Here is a 19,339-nt window from a genome sequence, read left to right as displayed (position 1 = left end):
ACACCTTTCGACGACAATATCCCCTCTCGGCGCTGGTCCTCCAACTATCTTGGAGCCTTGACCGCGAACCCGACGACTGCTTCGTAGTCGATCAGCCATTGACGAGGCCAATGCATCGCTGAGGAATCGCCCGCGCGATACGTCGTGAACACCACGCAATATACCAAATTGGAATTACCAGCTCAGATCTAAATTGACGATTCATTCGTCGCGCCGCTCTTTTGAAAACAACATCAACAATAACAACAATTACCACTATATAACAAAACTATTTTGCTTGTGAACAAGGTCAGTGAATAGCGTATATCATTGGGAGTCTTCGTCTTCGTCATCATCCTCGTCATGGAGAGGATATAGAAGAATGGAGCAGATTTCCTTGACCCACGCCTGCTTCATATGGGGATCTGCCGTGGATCGGTCGTGCACTCTTAATATTGCTGCGGACAGGACGTAAAGCGCTGACAATCTCGCCCACAGCATCCACTCGTTGACATTTTTTGTCAAGTACATTCGTTCCAAATTATTCTGACATAGTAGGTAAAAGCTGAGCTGGATATATTCCTCGCCATCTGGTGAGACTAACACTCGCCCTTAGTTACGATCTCGCATAGCCGTCAAATATCGAATTATCGAATTATACCCGCTGTAGCTGTCAACTAACGGTCAACCTTCCTGTCAAGAAGTTAAACCTTAATTTTAAGTCATCATGCATAAGGGGTCGTTAGTCGTAGCTGCTTTAGTGGCCGCTGCGTCGCTGGCAAGCGCCGAGCCGGAAAATAGACCAAAGATCTACTTCCCTAGACACATCAAAAGGCAGTATACTAATCACACCATTACGAGCTCGGCGTCGCAAAGCACCCAAAGCGAGGAGTCATCGTCGTCGTCAGATTTGATAGCTCATTCCTCGACGAAGAAGGACACGATTTCCGACTTGTTGTCGAGTCTTCTTGGTGGGTCTTCTGACTCAACTGATTCTTCGACAATAACGAGCTCGTCGTCTACGTCTTTTACCTCATCCTCATCTACATCGTCCCCCACTCGGATTCCTTCCGTGACGGGTACATCTCCCACGAGCGAATCCGGATCTCAGTCTCAGTCTCAGACTAAGTCCGAGTCCCAGTCGTCCAAGCCGTCCAAGTCCAAGTCCCAGTCTGAATCTCAGACTCAATCCAAGGGCTCGGCTACTAAGACCAGCAGCAGCAGCGGTATAAGCAGCGGCATCAGCAGCGGCAGTAGCAGTAGCAGTAGCAGTAGCAGTAGCAGTAGCAGTGTGGGCTCTACTGGAGGGGTTCCCCCGCTAATTGTGTTACCAACACTTAGCTTAGATCTCCCGACTCTATTGCCGTCAGAGACCACTTCTTCCGCTAACAAGACCGCGATCACGTCCTCGACAGGAACATTGACGGGGACGACTACTGCCGCTCCGACCACGACTGCTGAGTCTAAGGATGAATCCTCTACTATTGATACTAGTGCCCTACCCGTAACCGAATCTACGATCGAAGCCAACACGACAACGGTACCGTCATCTTCTTCGGGCATTCTTATAGCTCCCACGGGTGTTGTGACCCCATCTTCTAGCATTCCGACTTCTACGAGTTCAGATGGCGGGCTTATTGGTGGTATAACTAGCATTGTTGGTGGAGTTACAAGTGCCGTAGGCGATGTTACGAGTGCCGTTCTCCCGGCGCCGACTGCCAACGCCACCGAGTCTAGCACAGGAGTGATCACGAGCACGGGTACAGGCGTTTCTGTCGGAATCAGCACGAGTAGCACGGACAGCGGGTTGCTACCGACCCTTCTGCCTACATCTCTTTCTCTCTCTCTTTTCCCGACGACAACATTCCCTGGCACTGCTCCTACGGCCTCTACCGCATCCACTGCCTCCGCCGTCCCTACTGCCTCCGCATCAAGCTCGGAAACTCCCCTTTTATCGCTACCGCCGATCTTAGGTACGGATTCGTCGACGGTTTCAATCCCAACGTCGGTTATTGGAAACATTACGGAATCAACAACTGCTTCGTCAACTGGGTCGGGCAGCGTCAGCGTGCCAACCACAATTGCCACCCCAGTTCCCAGTAACAGCACTACGGCAACTGACTCTAGTAGCCTGCCCACTATTACGTCTCCTACTGTATCGCCCAACTCCACGGTCTCGTCAACGGATTCTCCCACCTCTGTGCCCAGTTCTGTGCCTTCTACTGTGCCTACTAGTACCTTCTCAATTCCTCTCAATACGACTGTTCCTCCGATTACTAGTTCCCAGTCGACAACGGCTATCGAAATTTCTACAAGTTCAAGCGTTGAGTCTTCCACTATTCCTTCCACTAGCTCTTCTGTTACGCCTACGCCTACAACTACATCGACGCCTAGGCCGTTTACTAGTGCAACTGCGACTGCGACAATTACGGATTCTGAGTCTTGGCTCCCAACTACGATCATTGTCCAGCCATCCACCAGCACTCCCAGCACTGGCGTGACCCATACCGCTACAGGAATTCCAACGTCCTTACCAAAGGCCATTACTCCTTCGACGAAGCCACCAGAGCAACCCGATGGCACAACGCTCATCCAGATCTCGTTCCTATTCGGTGAGAATTATCAGCACCTTGTGGATGAGCCTCTAGCTGCTTCCCAGATGTTCGTGCTCCTCCCTCAAGGTCTTGCGTTCGGCGGTGGCTATGACGTCGACAGGGTCAAGATGTATAGCATTAGGCCTTACGACACTACTGCTCGCCTGGGTTACATTACCTCGCAAGCCATGGTCTACTATCCTACTGAGGGCATTGCCCAGCTCAGCAACGATATCGGATACCCTACAACTCCTTTGTACAACCACCAGAATCCTTTAGTAAAGAACTTGACGAGTGAGATTAACCCGGCCATTGGTATCATGCCAGGTGATCTGCTTGATGGTGCTCCCGGTTCTAGCGGAAGCAGTGGAGATGACTCAACCGACGCTGGTACTCCCAACAGCAATGACCCATTTGATACACAGGGACCCAACGAGAAGACAACAAGCGCGCAACAGGGAATGACCGCCGGTATTGCTGTTGGTGCTGCTAGTGTTGCCGGTGCGTATGGTGCTGCCATGTTCATCATTGCCCGCCGTTACAAGCGAAAGAAGCAGAGACACCAGCGAAGCAGCTCCGTAACCTTGCCTTCCGAGATGCGACAAGGCGGAAGCCCGGCTTTGATGGGTGGTGCTTTGCTGAGTCGGGACTTTACAAGCAATCCGGGATACGGTGGGGCTGGAGGAAACACTCGTGACAGCCAGGGTAGTGGGAGGAGCGGAATGAACAGCTCGGCACGCACCGCGAATATCTCGGCGCCTGTCGCAGCTGAGAACTCTCTTGGCTGGAACTGAGCGATCGTCAATGACCTGCACATCACATCCGTTTTATTTTTATAGTTCGATACCCATCCAGGAGGCGTTGCCAAGCCACCGTGGGCGGCCTTCCTGAGGAATTGCGACCCTTGTGCGCATGCACTTAGGTTTTCTTGTGATTTATATTCTGAGATGGCTGGCTTTATCAAAGAGATTTGAATATGCCGCCGAAAAAATTAGCTACGAATCCTTGGCATCTATAGAGATCTCGGCCCACCTTTTGCTGGCGGGGATCTGGTGACCAAGGTACTTTAATCTAATGCGTTTGTTTGCACTTGCGGGAGTCGGAAGGGAGGCAAGATGCTTCGTGCCGGTTTGGAGTAGAGGCTGAAAGGAGGAAACGGATGCTGAAGATGGCTCTAGAGGGCCCGCGGCAACGACTGACCGTGGAATTGTATATTTATGACTATCACGCCTGCTCCGAATAGACACGTCCAATTCGAATCTGGTGCTGAAGGAAGATGGTTGAAAAAGAGAAAAGTCGAGACAACCCAATAGCGGCCCTCTAGAGCCGTCGTGTGTAATGGTTGACATATACCACGAATAGACGAAAAGAAAATTATTAAAAGTTCCTTTGGCTGGGTTGCTTGTATATTTGAGAGCTTCACGGTATGTTGTATAATATCTAGCTGATATTACCTTAGTGGAAAAGTGTTTTGTCTTTACATATTGATGATAAAGATAGCAGCTACTACTACTACTACTAGAGTTATTTGTATGAAGTACTATATACTACAACCACGCCTAAATATAACATCTCATTTGTTCCTACTTAAACCTTGACTTAACCCTTGACTTCCTAAACCTAGTCTAATATGAGGTAGTTACTACCTTACCTACCTATACCTACCTATACATGTGATACTGCAAGTCCGCCGGTAAATCTTCGGGGCTAATCTTAATTGGGTTTGGCTAAAGATTACGTCTCTCTCTCGTTGGAGGATAGGAAATTACCGGCAGCGAAGCCAGTCATCCTTCAATTTTCCTCCTTAGTTTCTCAACCTCACATTGACTGTATAACATCGCAAACTTCATAGCGCGCCTTTTCTTCCCTCCCACAAGAACTATACGAATCATTGACTGTGCTATCTTCTGCTGCACAGTCAAAATCATATTCTCCATTTGTCTCTCCCGCTCTACTTTATGCAACAAGAGCTTTCCGAGGTTTCAAATCAGATTCAACCAGACAGCACCTCTCAATCCCCTAAACCCCTCCAACAACATGGCTTTTGGCACCATGGTCTTAGTGGCAACGCCCATGGCTCCCTATTGCAACAGCAGTCCAGCGACGTGTCGCCGCTGTCTGCGCGGGGAGACACCGGCGATGGAGTTGGTGGAGAAGGCATCAACCCGGATTCCCTCCAGAAGCGATTGCGCCGATTGAACGACGCTCGTGGCGAGCTGGATGCGACGCGATCCAAGGCCCCAGGCCAACGAATATCAGCATATGAAAGCGCTTTGACGCCAGCCATACCGAGACAAGCTCTTGGATTTAAGGTCATTAAACGCGCCGACGCGGGTTCCGACAGCGTTCAACTGTCTGATTTTCCCAATGGTATGCCACCTCAACGCTCCTCGACACTTGTATTTAGTCTAATTATATCGTAGAGATCTTAACGCATATCTTATCGCATTTGCATCCCGACTCGCATGCGTCTGTAGCCTTAGTATCGAAGCGATTTTATTCGTTGGTCACCACCCCTCATGCGTGGCGCATGGCCTTCCAGCGGTTCTTTCCCGGGCAAGACGCACTGGTCACGGCTGCTAAGCCTCATGGTAGAATATGGGACCAAGATGATTCGGATCTCGTGCGCTCAGAAGTTCGCTATTTTACGCGGCTTACACCTCATGCTTCCTGGCGCAGCGAGTATCTTTTGAGAACTCGACTTCTCCGTAGTCTTGTTAGGGGCAAGCCGGGATCGAGCTCCGGAGGTATCGGTTCTTCCTCGAGGACTAGCCAGTCCGGTAAGAAGGCGAGTGCGGTCTTGACTTATAACACCAAAGCCCCGACACCAGTGACCCATATTCATGCTACTTTTAAACCTGGCGGGAAGAAGCCGCCCAGGGTAGTTCATGGCGCATCGGAAATGGGAATCGCTAGTGCTAGCGATCCTACCTGTGGCAAAGTTGAGAAATGGGGTTTAGACGAGATAGGCTTTGCTCAATTAGACGAAGTTGTGCCATTTCTTTTACCTTATGGGGTCGGCGAAGGCCCCGCTGCTGTTCCTAACGTCATGGATGTTAGCCAGCCGTATGGACTTGTGGCCGGAGAAGGTTTTCCCGGCGGTCGCTTATTCTATCGTTCAAGTGGCGAATATAGGGGTAAGCATCTTGGCCAAGAAACAGGGCTGATTGAGGCCCATCCCGATATTCCTAAGATCCCAGAGCTCTCTGAGAGCGTCTGCGCAGTCTGGATCGCCAAATCCTCCGCTCTTCCGTCTATGACCCAATCGTTGATAGGGATCATGGCCGGCTCTTCGTTAGGTGTCGTAACTTCATATGCGCTTGGTTACGATCCTAGCGGCCCACGATACGCTGCAGGTGAGATGAGCGCCCGTTGGGTGCTCAGCCCAGGCGTGCCTATCATCGCACTCAAAGTTGATGAAAGCTATAGCCAGAAGCGTAAAGCTCTCGGCCGAGTGTGGGCAGTGGCCCTAAACGCGTTGGGCGAGATATACTATCTAACACAACCCCCAACTGCACCTACCATCAAGACAAAAGCCGATGATACTGTCAAGCTCGCATGGCATACAGGTCGCTCGACTTCTTGGCACCTAGTAGAAGCCAGTCGACGACTGGCGCGTATGGATGAGTCAGGTAAAAATGCGGTCCGCGGGGCCTATTCCCCAAGATCGCCCTCGAATAGCATGGGTCTAACCAAAGACCAAATGGTTGCAGAAGCTCGCGAGATTGAAAGGTTTCTCCGCTATAAACCAGCTCATTTCCGCAAGGTATGTCATGGATGGGATATGCGTCGAAAGCTTGAGGTAGATTTCGCAAATGATGACGAACATGGAGCTGGTGAAAGTATATTCGTCCTCGATTGCGCGCTGGAGGAAGACCAAACTTCGGCTGTCAAGAGGTTCCAGCGAAGTACCGCGGGTCGAACCCAACTTAGCACTCGGCCGGTTACCAGTCCGGAATCCGCCGCAGAGGCCCCAGCTCCCTCCATATTCGGCGGCGACAGTATGAGATCGCCTTCTCCAAATTCGTCTAGTTCGCCGTTACTCAAGCAAATATTGTCAGCTTCGGGCAGATCGTCTCCGCCAAATATGACTGGTGCTGGGAAGTCAGATCCGGATGATTGGTCCGAGACGTCCTTTTGCTCGAAAGAGCTTGGTAATACGCAGATAACTGCGAGCGGCATAGACACCTCGCAACTTGCTCTAATTACTTCTTTTGAAGATCCCTTGAAAGCTACGGCGGGTTTAACTTCGAGTGACCCATCAACGCCAACTAGGCAAGCCCCATCGGATATTCCTGGTAGACGGGCGAGACTGTTCGGTGTGGGCACGAACAAAGGAAAAGTTATACTGTGGAATACGCGAGAACTTCATACTGGCGATGGTATACACCCTGTTAGAATCATCGAGACAGAGTCTCCTAAGGTTTCTTGCTTAGCTCTATCGGCTCTTTACCTAGTACATGGTGGTACTGACGGGCTTGTCCAAGCTTGGGATCCCCTGGCGTCTACATCAGAGCCTCTTAGGACCATCAATTCTCGGTCTCCAGGCCGAGTGCCTCGCCATTTACTCCTTACCAATCCTGCGTCACATGCTACAAATTTCTCAGCTGTCGGGGCCATCTACCTAGACCCCGATCCAACGGTCTTACACGGAATAGTGGCATTCGGAACATTTGTGCGCTACTGGGCCTATAGTTCTTCAAATTATGCCACGGGGCGCAAGCGCCGGCATCGCCATTCTGATATTCACGGTAGGGCCTCCGGTCGACGTCACGGCGGTGGTGTTGAGGGCTACATTGCCGCCGAAGCTGAAGAACTACGGGATGAGCAACAGCACAAGGAACGGGAACAAGCTCGACTTCGTTCCCGCTTCGGCGTTGGCTTTGGAGATTTGACAGAAGAAGAGGCTTTGCGCTACGCTGAAATGATGTCTCAGGAGTCCTTCCTTCTTGACAGGCAACGCCGGATAAGCGCCAGCGACACGGGATCCGCTGCAGATTTCGACACGACGTCTAGTTCTAACAGCACTGTCACCCCCGACCCAAGCGTAACAGATCCAAATCCTCTAGCGGCTAGTTCCGGTGCTAATAATAACACCACGGACGAGAGTGATTACGAGCGCCAGATTCAAGCCGCGATTCGCTTATCGCTCATGGAGGGGGTCAACGACACGGGAAGTTCACCAAGGGCCAGTAGTTCTGGAGAATATGCGGCTCCGATTACGATCAAGGAGAAGAGAATCACGAGATCTTCGTTCAGCAGCTCGCCTTCGTCGAGTCATACCCCCGTCGTTAAACAAGCCGAATCTTCGAGTTTCGCTGCGACAAGCTCCAACTCGGTCGCCGATGACGATCTAGAGTTTGCGTTGCAACTTAGTCTCGCGGAGGAAGAAAGTAGGAAGGCAATCATGGTAGCTTTGGAAGATGTAGACGATGAATTCCCTACGCTCGGGGGAAGCGGGTTGGGTAAGGGGAAGGGGAAGGCTGTTTGATGCCTTGGCAGGGGGGTGGAATTACGTGCTTGGTATCATATTAGTATTACGTTTTCTTATTATTTCTATATTTCTCCCTTCTTGCCCGCAAAGAGGGCCTAATTAGTTGATACAGCTTTGCGATGCCTTTTGCTTCGTCCATAAGAAATCGTTTAGGTTATATTATTGCTGTACAAGAAGTATTAAATATTGTCCCTGTGATTGGTACCTAAGTATACCCTTGATATCGCATATACTATGTGTTGAATGTCCAGTGTACAAGGTGATAAATGATATTTGTTCTTACCCAGTATCTGATGCCTATGATGCCTAGGTAGGTGTTTATTCTCTTCTGGAAGATGCTTTCTTATTATATGCCGTTATTTGGTCTACGTAATTCGTACTCGACGAAGTACACAATCACCAAATAGCTGACAAAGAATAGATAGCATGCTTAAGAGAGCGGTCTCTATTTTCCCTATTTTCTGTAGCTCGGTATTTAGGGTATAGCTAGCTTGTCTATACTAAACGCCACACGCGGCGGATAAACACAACGCGTGCCCTCGTTAGCATCAACACCGTGGTATCGGTAGTCACTCCGTGTTTCCATCCATCATAAATCGATGAGCGATCGACGCTCCGCCCGTCTCCTCGTTGCGCACATACAATTATTAGGTACAATTCCTCCGTCCGCCCTAACACCACCTCCCAGTCTTGGCAGGCGTTGTCGCCGCACAGTTGGAATAAAAAAAGATATATGTCTGCCTCCAACTTGAACGCCGTTCCGATGCACGAGGAGGCCTCCCCACATGCCCGTGCTCTTCGTCATCACCGAAACGAGGCATGCATCTGGGGAATATGTAAACAAAAAACCTCCAACTCCTTTGCTAGTATATACAAATATATAGGTGCGTAGGTATCAAAGTTCAAAAGAAATATAGAAAGAGAAAAAGCGTCAAGCAAAGTCGGGTAAATGTGATCAGGACCTCGCAACGTGAGGTCTTTCACGGATATTACAGATGTTGGGCTACGTATATATATCAGGGCATTTCCCAGCTATATCGTTGTGATGCTGGTTGGGGTATGTGGATGAGATCGGGGCCGTCTATTCGGCCAAGGAAGGCCTGCTCACGCGCTGCGGTCATGCGAGCTTCCTCCTCGATAGTGTAATTGCTTCCAAGTGTGTCGGCTCTGGACACGCGGCGAGACGCACGGCGCGAGTCATATTGAGATTCGTCGTTATCTGGAATAGGAGGCATAGGAGGGTAAGCAATCGGCTGGCCATCGCTATCAACAACCCCAGGTATTGATGGCTGAGTAGTCTGAGGAGTTTCGGGGGTATGATCGGGTTGGTGGGGTAGCTGGACGTTATCTGGTAAAGGGCCAAGGCATATTACTCGCGATGCATCGATGGGTGCTCTCTGGAATGAGGCAGGAGACGGTACAATCGAAGAAGCATGCTCCTTCGAGAAATCGGCGGTGGAAGTAGACCGGGCGAGCGAAGCCGATCCAGGGTTGGTCCATGAGGACGGAGACGACGGAGCATAGGTGAGATTCGGATTTGAGGCCGAGTGAGAAGGGGTTTGGGTAGGGACGAACCCCATAGGAGAGTACGCGTCCGTCATCCTATTTGTCCAGTCGCTCTGAGAACTCAACGGCGAAGGCATGCTGTTACTCTGGGTATCATACGTTGGACTCGAAGCTGGTGAGGGGGTTTCGGCGATACGATTCATCTGTCCGTACTGTCCCACAGGACTGATATTGTGGTAAATTCTCGCCGGCGACTCTGCTGTACGAGGGATATACTCTGGTATCAACCCCTGTTTTTGCCGTTCCAACTGATGCTTCCCAAACTCGTACTCATTCATTCTGTAATCTTGCCTCTTACTAGCATCCATTACGTGCTTAGTCATGGTGCCATCCAACTCTACGGGCTCTGGACCTGGTAATTCGTAACGCTCATGATTTTGGTCTGCAGCAAATTCATACACCTTTGGCTCGTTGCTCTCGTCGAGTTCTTCGCGAATATTTTCATGGGTAGTAGTGGAGCGGGTACTCCCCTTCCTACTTTTCCTATTCGCGTACCTCTTCGACATCTTTGAAACAATACGAGCTACAGGGGTGGTTGGCGGCGATGAGTCGATCGTCGAAGCTTTATCTTTGAAAGTCTCATCGTTATTATCCGCTTCCCGCTGCTTCCTCCTCCTTCGGCGCAATACGAAGAAAGTTATAACGGCGGCTATGCCTAGAAAACAGATTCCTATTGCTAAGCCTACAGTTTGCGGCTGGGTAAGACCTCCTGCTTGGTCGGGCCGCGGGGGTGGGCCGGGGTATGGACTATGCTCCCAGGTTGTTACAGTCTGGATAGATGTATCTCGAAGTGGTCTCTCGGGGAATTTGGCTTTATGGACCGAAAAGCTACTAGTTTCGTAGTTTGTGATTAAATATGCTTCTTGGAAGAAGGATCTTCCAATAATAATTGGGCCATTGGCCTCAGTTCGCTTCAAAGGGAAATAGGGAATCGCCGCTGCAGTGTAGTTAATAATGTTCATGAATGGGTAACGAAGAGTTTGAATAAATGCATTTGCGGAGACGGTGATGTTCACAACTCCTGGCACATTGAGAGGCTGTCCGAAGTTGTCATGGTTTTCTGCACTCGATAGGGTGAACGTGAAGGAGAGATCTGGTGACGAACGGAATCGTTCCAGATTATCAGTGTCTTCGCTGTTCGAGAAGACATAAAGCCCATATGTCTCATTCCACGTAAGATTCAAGTTAGCAGCGAATCGGTCGCAAATATTTGACGGAAGCCATAAGTAAGGTGTGGAACTGTCAAGCACAGCTGTCACAGATTCGTTAAATGATGATAATGAGATTGACGTAGCCGGCCAGGGAGTTGGAGCCCGGCCAGCGTCAGAAACCGAGGCTGTGATAGCTCTTACAAGCACCTCGGGCTGTCTCGAGGTTGTATTAAGGCTAAATTTCGTGTCGTGGGGCTCAAAGCGGTTTGCATCATACCCACCCAACGTCAGGGACAACGGAATTCCTCGCTCACCAGCTAGTTAGGTATTGTTAGTACCCTGTCTATGGCTATAGGTATGCTCTAGTACTCACCATAATAAGCTCCAGCAGTGTAGCCATAGCTGTGGCTCGGGATAGTGCCATCTTGTTCGACTAATGCAGCAATGGGACTCTGTACGATGACGTTGTTGAAGCGACCAGGTGTAATACCTAAGCCGAAGAGCCCATTGAAGTAACCGGTCTCGTTGACGCCAGCTACAAGCTGTTTATTGAAAGAAGTCTGCCAACGACGTACGCTGTCGTATACGACAACAGTCTCCATCGCGTAATCGCCATTGCCTCCAACGCCAACGTAATCTAAGCCAAGTTGCCAGGCACCGAGCGAAGACCAACTCTGCGAGGCACTGGTGTTATAGACGCCTCCACGAGCTTGGACACATTGGCCATCTAATCGAAATATGTTAGAGCACTTGTCTTAAACGTATGGTTTGCGCTATCCCGGATTCGCATCTAAAAACTTACTGGGACCGCAACCACCGGACTCGACAACCCATATCTCGGATAGGCTCGTGCTCACAAGAACATCTATCTCCTGGGCTGGTTCTCCTACGAAGAGACCGATCGAAGACCAATTGCCGTCAACACCGTACCTAAGTCACCATTAACTCCATGCCTATCCTAAAAGAATCTCAGGTACACATGCCAGTTCAAAGAGGGCTCGATCCATAAAGCGCTGAGGTCGTCGGCATTGACTAGATCGGGTACGAGCAACGTCCCGATGATAGTCGCAAGGAGATATGTAAACATTGTCCGGCCTATCGCACCAACCCGGCAGTCGTACAGGAGACGCGCAAGGTCACCAGCCTTTTCCCTTCCCAAGCTTCATGGGGCTCGCGGAGACGTCGACGTAACTTTGATCCAAATCCATCAAATTCCGAAAATACGAAAATGCGAAAATGCGAAAATCGACGCAGTTTAGTACGATTGCGGGCGTCGTGGCGTCTCTGCCGTTGCGCCTAAGATCGATTAGTCGCGTATAACGTTATCGAGTTAAATCCGCGGTAGATTGGGTGCAAGAAGAAAAGAAGATAGACAAAACAACTAAGTCGAAGCGGATTTTCGTCAGTGGCGGGATCTGCCGGGTGCAGGTAATGAACGGTTCTACAAGCACTGCCCAATGCCATGCCTGCTACGGTCCATGCCATCCATACATGTCACGCCCACTCACAGCGTATGCAGATCGACGGAGCGTGCTATCTTGCTACCGTGCAGGGTATGGGGTTCACCTTGTGGCTAAAATGCAAGTCACCGTGGTCTCGCCAGTGGAGATGTCGGGGGTTGTGCCTGTCAGGGGTCAGAGCCACGCTACCTGCCAACTTGCATGGCCTCATAGAATACATAGGCATGGAACATGAAATTCTGTTACCGGTCCTGGAGATATATACATACCTAGGTATGTAGCTGGCAGCCTCGCTATGTAGTGTTCAATCATGGTAATGCATAAACACATCCGACAAGGAGCAACTCTAGGCCTTTTCCAGGTCACTAGGTAAGAGTCGATCCGTAAAGCGTGCTATGTAGTGGTGGTATAACACTAACAAGAATAGGTACGTATTGTGAGATATCAATCATGACCTCGAGATGTAGCACCTAACCCAGTTGGCTGTATGTACCTCATCTGTCTGCTCATGCAGGAGAGGGGCAGAGAACTGGATGAGGGAAGACAAGCGAATGAGATGAGTCTCGGCTCTGACAGTCGTATGTATTGTACCTTGTCTTCTCGCGTGGCTTGTCGGCCTACTATTCCCCAGATCTTCCTGTGTTAAGATGGTGTCGATAACGCTGGAGCTAGCTACCCGTAGCTTGGGTAGGTATCTAGGTCTAGGTGCAGAGTAGGTAGATCTCCAGCTGGGTGGACTGGTAACGGAATTGTGTTGTGCAGTAATGCAGTAAATAATGTCCCTTACGTGACTAATTGGGAACGACGACGCTATAGCAGCTCGTAGAATTACGGCGTTGTACAGCGCTATGTCGAAATGACCCTGTCCTTGCGCGTTCGGCAGTCCAAGGTCCTCTTTCTCGATTATCTAACAAGAAATACGTGCGGCGTAGCAGAGCGGAACATGTACTAACCGTTAGAAGTTTAGGGGTATCTGATGATCGTCGCATAAAAAGCTGGGCAATGGCCGAAACAGGTTAATACGTGATAGATTGGACAGGGCTGGGTAAATAAGAAACGACGTAGTCCTTTTCTACCGATATGTCGAGTAATAAAAGGCGACGGAACCAACGATGGAACGCGCGTACCTCTACCCATATGTTTTTGCGGTATTTAGACGGTAGTATGTACATGAAGTGCGATAATCGGTCTTTTATACGTGGAAAAGACATACGCCATACTATGGATTTGTTCATATTGGAGAAGAATAGTAGGTTGGGTACTTTAGGTAGGTAGGTAGAAAAACATCGGATTGAGATAAATGCTACTATGTATGTAATGACGACTTGGAGGAGCCGGAGGGAATTGGAAGGTGGTTTGAGATCAGTGGGTCGTCCCCCAAATCTGCTAGGTACCTACCTAGGTACATAGGTATGTAAAGTAGGTACCTAACCTACAGTCACCCCGCTCCTCCCTTTCTTTCATCTCTTAGAATTCTTAAGGCAAGTTCTCTCTGTCCGAGAGGAGGAAAGGCCAACACCTGATTGGAGCAAAGATGGGAATCCCATCGGAGGTACCTGTCCGTAACTTAAGTTTTCAGCTAAAGTTCTCACATGTCTCCAATAATTTAACTCTATCTGCACATTAGCAACTCTCATGTTTATCCCATTCCTTTACCTAATAAGTTATGCAAGTTAGGTACATATGTAATGGCCAGCATCATCTTCGCTCTCTATATATGTAAGTGGTGATATTGATGATATTCGTGATAACAAATCGATAGCAATCCTTCGTTTGCTTTGTTAAAGCAGAGCACCGAACTTCAAAGTTCGGACTCGCTAACTTCCAAACCGTGGAATACCAAAGAGGAATGCAGCAGGATTTCTTGGTCGGCTTATTCCTCCTCGTAACACTGTAAACCCGGATCGGTCGAGCTATGCCCGTTAGTTATTCTTGCGATTCTTATGTCGCGATTCTTACGTAGTTGGCGTCAGGAACAGCGGCCCAGCTCGATCCTATAAGAATCCCACAAGGCTACGAATTATGACAGGGCGATGCAGCGAACTTCGTTCGAAGTTTCTGAGCCCCTATTTACAAAAATACGTCATCGAGGTCGTAAATATGTTTCCAATTCGTGTGCTACCGCCACCCTGACATCTGGGAGCCCTAGGAGCCCTGGATTTACAGTACGCCGGAAAACGTCAAGGCCAAGCTGGATACTACCGGCAGTCTAGACGAGAGCTTGGTGTCCATCCGAAATCCATTCTAAGCCCACACCGTCCAATTAGATGTGCTATTGTCCAAATACTACGCTCTCCAGAGTCCATACAGTGCTGGCCTCTCCGACATTCACATAGTTCCCGACGGTCGGTATTCGCAATACATACCCACCCAATACATATCCAATACATATCACCATCTAACCTTCATCCGGCAAATTTAATTGATCGTCGCCTCCTTTTCGCCATTGTCCATTCAAATGCCCAGGTCTCCGCTCTTGCGTGTATTAGTAGCCTGTCTTGTCTTTCTTGGTCGTACACGACGCCCGAAGATCGCCCTTCGGCTCTTCGTCCTGGACTTATAAATCGGCCGGGCAGTATAGCACTCGACAGGAGAATTACATAGTACCACGTAACGCCGCGAGCACGGGGTAGTAACGCTGGTTCACGGTTACAATACGTTAGGTACATACAAACCAACTCGATAGCTCGAGGTGATACATACGAAGTAATTACCTATATGGTATGGGGTCAACGTCTTTTCCGGGGATATGCATTTTTCCCCCTTATTAGGCGGCATCCCAAATGAATCGGCCCACTACTAAGGCCAAAAACGGGCGCATATCAATTTCCTTCTTCTTAATTCCCACCACCAGTCACCACCAACCGTCCCGTGTTCGTCTGTCCCAGCTCAATATGGTACTTTTGCGAGTTACTTTACCGGCAGCCTCTTAGTCCGTCCTGGACTTCTGCCATTGTGTCTCTCTCTATATGCCCTTGTCTCCCCATATCTCCATATCCCGCTTCCCGAGAGAGCCATGCCATGGCCATGGCGCTTTACATAAAAAGTCGAACGGCCCGGCCGCATATTCGCCGCCCGCCATTGCGTGTGGGGGATTTATTGCTTTTATTACAGCGTTTCGTCTCACTTCGCTTCGCTTTTATATTACACGTGACATTCATGATTTCTGGTAATCTAATAAAACCATTTCTGTTTCCCTCTAGATGTAAAAAATCCCGAGAAGTTGGCTCTTCTCGAAGTAAACACGCCGGTGTAAGCGCCGGGTGAAAGAGATAGGGCGAACGACAGTACTCATCCTGGGTACGCAATGCTCTTTGTTATCTCAACACTGCTGTGTGTCGTGGTGTCCCTAAGTCATGGCCTAGAATTGGTCAGAGACGAAGATGGTTAGTTGAGACTAGCTAGTCTTCCTTCTTAGCTACTCGCCCGTATTAACTACATAGTAGAGTTCCGCCCTGGTCGGTTCTACAAAAGGATACCACCGTATAACAGCTCGGTGACGGTCGTGGTCACCAGCTCGTTTGACATACTAGCTTCTGGCCTCGCAGTGTTGAGCTCGGAGACACATGAGAGCCCTATAGATGTCAGTTCAATTACGACAATTGATGCTTCTATTAGTGACGCTTCCATTGTGATCGTGGAAACCTCCGAAGACAGCTCTTCTTCAACGGAATCCTATCCTTGGTGGACGCTATTTAACCTAGGAACCATCACCACGATCGGGAGACCAACCCTCGTATTGCCAACATCATCCCTAACAAGGGGCAGCCCTATCGTTTCTTCCCCGCCAGTCGTCAGTAGCCCAAGTTCTAACAGGGAAGACGATACCTCCTTTCCCACACTGACCTCGTCATTTGATTTCAATGGGACGTCGAAACCATGGAATTGGAATACTACCTCTAGTGGCTCGTCACTTGCCTCACCCACCGTGACCTTGCCACCATCAACGACCATCAGCACGACTCCGACTATTACTACTACGCCGAGCGAGTGCCCGGCCAAAGAGAGCGGACCATTAACGATTACCTCTTACTCTATAATTCACACATCCACTACGACATGGACTGGGGATCCAGACGACTACACACCCCCTTACCCGCTTATAAGCACACCTATACCATGTATTCCTCATCTGAGCCCAACCGGTCGTTTTACCATTACCTTTTGTGACAGCACAGGCAAGACCTGCTCCCTTATCCACACTTCCGTTCCACCAGGTACCGTCACACCCACCGATCCCGCGGAGCCGACGGCAACGGTTATCTTCGTCACAACGGACAAGAACCCCGCCGTGGTATTTTCGACTCAGGCACCTCCTAGCTACGGCGGATCGCCCTCCGGCCCAGATGCTCACGACACAGCGGTCGAGGGCGGTGGCAGCCACGTAATTACCCCTGAGTATGGAATGGACCCGACCCCCATCGAGTCCGCCAAGGTTTCGCCAACTCCGCCTCCCAATGGTGGGAATAACCAAGAAGGAGGAAGACCTCCTGTGACCGTGATAGTGCAGCCTGGCGAAGTAATCATCGATGACCGCACATTCACCGACAGCCCAACGCAGCAGACGTCCACTGTGATCGTAGGAGACGAGACCTTCGTCATCGACCCATCCCAGGTAGTAGGTGGTGGGGCCACCGTAACCCGACCCCCTATCGATGTAGGAGGGGGTTTCACACCTCGACCCCTACCAATCACAACCTCTATCGGCGGTCTAGGGGTCGTCCTCGGACCCTCCTCCATCGCAACGATAGATGGCACGGTATTTACCATCGCGCCCACGCCGACGATAGCCGTAGTCCAGGGACAAACGATCACCATCGGACCCGCGGGGCTCGTCTTCCCCAGCCAGACGCTGCATGTGGCCGCGGGGTCCGAGCCGACGCAGACAGCCGTCATGGGCGGACAACTGATCACAGCCATCGGCTCTGACACGGTGGTAATCTCCGGCACGACAATAACGTACGGGCCAACCGCACTAGGCAGCAGCACACTCACGACAGTCGTCGACGGGGACACGATTTTAATTGCCCCGACCGGCGTGGTCTTGCACGAGGGAGGCGAAACCTTGGGGGGCATAACGGCAGCCCCGGACGCCACCACGTACGAGATCGTAGGCGGGGCAACGGTGACACAGTTGGGTCTAACGGCGGTCGAGATCAGCGGGCGGACATTCCACATCGGGCCCGGGGCAGCGATGCCAGTGACAACGGTGATCGCAGGGCACACGTTGACGATAGGGCCGGACGGCGTGGGCATGTCGACATGGACGCTGGGCGCCCCGCACGCGTCCACGATAACTATCTTTCCTGGCGCTGGCGGCCATCATAACGGCGGGGGCGGGGGCGGGAACAATGCCGCGATGACGATTCCAACAACGACAGGGACGTCTAGGAAAGACGATAGCGGCGGGACGCTTTTGCAGCGGCCGGATCGGTTGTATGTGCTGTTGTATGTGCTGTTCTCGGTTGGCGTCGGGTGTCTAGGGTCGTTGCTTTTCTGGTTGTAACGGGGTTCCTATTACTTCTATTCTATTGATATTACACTATCGCTCAGGCATCCTACTACCGCTACTACCTGCCTAGGGAAAAGGGGTGGGTTAGGTAGCTGATTGGTTTGGAGACCTAATTGCTTCATTTTCCACGGCGCAAGGGGCTGAACAGGGAGACTGTACAAAAACCCAATCGTTCACATGACGACGTTATGATACCCGGGTCGCGCGCAACATGCACACGCACACGCACACGCACACGCACACAGCCATCGGCGTTGGTGCTTGGGTTGGGGGCCAAAGGATTGGGTAGGGAGAACAGAGCCTTGTGTATACCTACCTAATTAATAGGAAGCTATCTAGTGTAGGTATCTAGGATGGCTTACCTTGGATAGTTACATACAAAAGAATCAAGGAAATATGTATGTATGTACAGCTTTATCGAACCGGAGAGAAGTTTCTGTAGCGTTGATTCCCTTCCTGCAAATTGTGATCTATCACCAATCTTTTGCATTTCGCCTCGGTACCTAATCTGTCATTTCTCGAAACGCTACCGGAATCCCACGGTGCAACGTTGGCAACGGCACAGGCCCGCCGCGCGCGGGTCCTCGCCGGCGCAGAGTCGTACTCGTTCGATGTAACCCAGATCCTTCGCTCTCCCCGAACGAGTTCTAGATGCATGATTCTGTTCGTACATAGTATTCAGGTCAACGAGATGTGCTTCTCGCGCTTTAAATTTTTTTCGTGGTTTGGTTTAGTTATTGTGATATACCAGACTACCTACCTACCTGATACATCGGTGAGGAGGATACGAAGGTTCAGTTACAAAAGTACCCGTAGTAAGTTATCAACCCGCTTAAGACTCACTCACTTAGATCAACCCCCCTCTGTGTTCTCGTTAATTTCTTCTTCCTTCGTTCATTCTCCTTGGCACGCCGACTGAACCCACACTTAAAATTCCCCCTATGTCGAAAACTCAGCCGTTGTAACGTCAATCTTGCATTGCAGGCATATACCGGGTTCCTGACCGAGACCACGGTGCAGCCTCGATTCGGAGTTAGCCCGCCCGTAGAAGCTATAAGCACGTGGCGACAGCGTCTTCTGTCGCAGTAGGAATAACTCCACCTTAGATGCATTGTTGACGGGCTCTTGCTGAAACGGGGGTTAGTTTGGTATTTGTCTTGGGCTGTTCCGCGATCTGGGAGCTTTAAAATTAAAGCGCGCGTGTGATAGATAGAGGGACGAATCCTATCTACAGGCGTTTTCATGCAAAAGGTTATTTGCTTGTAGTATTGTTAGTATTGTGTCTTCGTTACTCCTGTTGATATGTAAGACCGCGGGAGCTGTAAACTTGACTTGCTTCGAATGGGAGTCAAATACTATAGATAAGTTAAACCGTCACTTCTATTCCAACATGTAATAGTTAAATATCTATAGACAAAGACGTAGCTAGCATAACACTTAGAAGTAGAACTTGAAGCACTGCCCATACCATCGTCCTATGCTGACTATAGGATTACGTAGATTTATATGACTTGTACAGGGTTTCCAAGAGTAAACACTTATTACCATCAATATTAGGTCTCTAATGCCACTTTAACACAATA

At 50.1% G+C, this 19,339-nt stretch overlaps 4 protein-coding genes across 4 annotated transcripts; 3 read left to right on the top strand and 1 right to left on the bottom strand.

The window, feature by feature from the left end:
• Positions 1–228: 228 nt before the first annotated feature.
• F4813DRAFT_66192 (uncharacterized protein) lies at positions 229–3,468 on the top strand. Its single transcript, XM_049248745.1, has 3 exons — positions 229–288; positions 478–537; positions 596–3,468. The coding sequence occupies exon 3, from the start codon at positions 707–709 to the stop codon at positions 3,365–3,367; it is 2,661 nt and encodes an 886-aa protein (XP_049099947.1). The 5' UTR covers positions 229–288; positions 478–537; positions 596–706; the 3' UTR covers positions 3,368–3,468.
• An 888-nt stretch (positions 3,469–4,356) lies between these two features.
• F4813DRAFT_66145 (uncharacterized protein) lies at positions 4,357–8,466 on the top strand. The gene is made up of 2 exons (XM_049248743.1): positions 4,357–4,943; positions 4,997–8,466. The coding sequence occupies exons 1-2, from the start codon at positions 4,532–4,534 to the stop codon at positions 8,062–8,064; spliced, it is 3,480 nt and encodes a 1,159-aa protein (XP_049099946.1). The 5' UTR covers positions 4,357–4,531; the 3' UTR covers positions 8,065–8,466.
• Positions 8,467–8,977: 511 nt separating this feature from the next.
• F4813DRAFT_66171 (acid protease) lies at positions 8,978–12,051 on the bottom strand. Its single transcript, XM_049248744.1, has 4 exons — positions 11,768–12,051; positions 11,587–11,714; positions 11,158–11,511; positions 8,978–11,101 (listed from the first exon to the last, which is right to left on the bottom strand). The coding sequence occupies exons 1-4, from the start codon at positions 11,869–11,871 to the stop codon at positions 9,084–9,086; spliced, it is 2,604 nt and encodes an 867-aa protein (XP_049099945.1). The 5' UTR covers positions 11,872–12,051; the 3' UTR covers positions 8,978–9,083.
• Positions 12,052–15,431: 3,380 nt separating this feature from the next.
• Positions 15,432–17,955, top strand: F4813DRAFT_66105 (uncharacterized protein). Its single transcript, XM_049248742.1, has 2 exons — positions 15,432–15,630; positions 15,691–17,955. The coding sequence occupies exons 1-2, from the start codon at positions 15,552–15,554 to the stop codon at positions 17,748–17,750; spliced, it is 2,139 nt and encodes a 712-aa protein (XP_049099944.1). The 5' UTR covers positions 15,432–15,551; the 3' UTR covers positions 17,751–17,955.
• Positions 17,956–19,339: the final 1,384 nt, after the last annotated feature.

The sequence above is a fragment of the Daldinia decipiens genome, assembly GCF_022478715.1.
Source record: "Daldinia decipiens strain CBS 113046 unplaced genomic scaffold F4813scaffold_15, whole genome shotgun sequence".
Lineage (NCBI taxonomy): Eukaryota > Fungi > Ascomycota > Sordariomycetes > Xylariales > Hypoxylaceae > Daldinia > Daldinia decipiens.
Note: the sequence above shows the minus strand (reverse complement) of the source record. Positions and strands in the feature narration are given on the sequence as shown.

Coding starts and splice junctions, on each gene's coding strand:
- F4813DRAFT_66192 (XM_049248745.1), top strand. CDS start 707: ATGCATAAGGGGTCGTTAGTCGTAGCTGCTTTAGTGGCCGCTGCGTCG.
- F4813DRAFT_66145 (XM_049248743.1), top strand. CDS start 4,532: ATGCAACAAGAGCTTTCCGAGGTTTCAAATCAGATTCAACCAGACAGC. Junction 4,944..4,996: donor ACTGTCTGATTTTCCCAATG/GTATGCCACCTC, acceptor ATTATATCGTAG/AGATCTTAACGCATATCTTA.
- F4813DRAFT_66171 (XM_049248744.1), bottom strand. CDS start 11,871: ATGTTTACATATCTCCTTGCGACTATCATCGGGACGTTGCTCGTACCC. Junction 11,715..11,767: donor ATCGAGCCCTCTTTGAACTG/GCATGTGTACCT, acceptor ATGGTGACTTAG/GTACGGTGTTGACGGCAATT. Junction 11,102..11,157: donor CACTGCTGGAGCTTATTATG/GTGAGTACTAGA, acceptor ATACCTAACTAG/CTGGTGAGCGAGGAATTCCG.
- F4813DRAFT_66105 (XM_049248742.1), top strand. CDS start 15,552: ATGCTCTTTGTTATCTCAACACTGCTGTGTGTCGTGGTGTCCCTAAGT. Junction 15,631..15,690: donor ATTGGTCAGAGACGAAGATG/GTTAGTTGAGAC, acceptor ACTACATAGTAG/AGTTCCGCCCTGGTCGGTTC.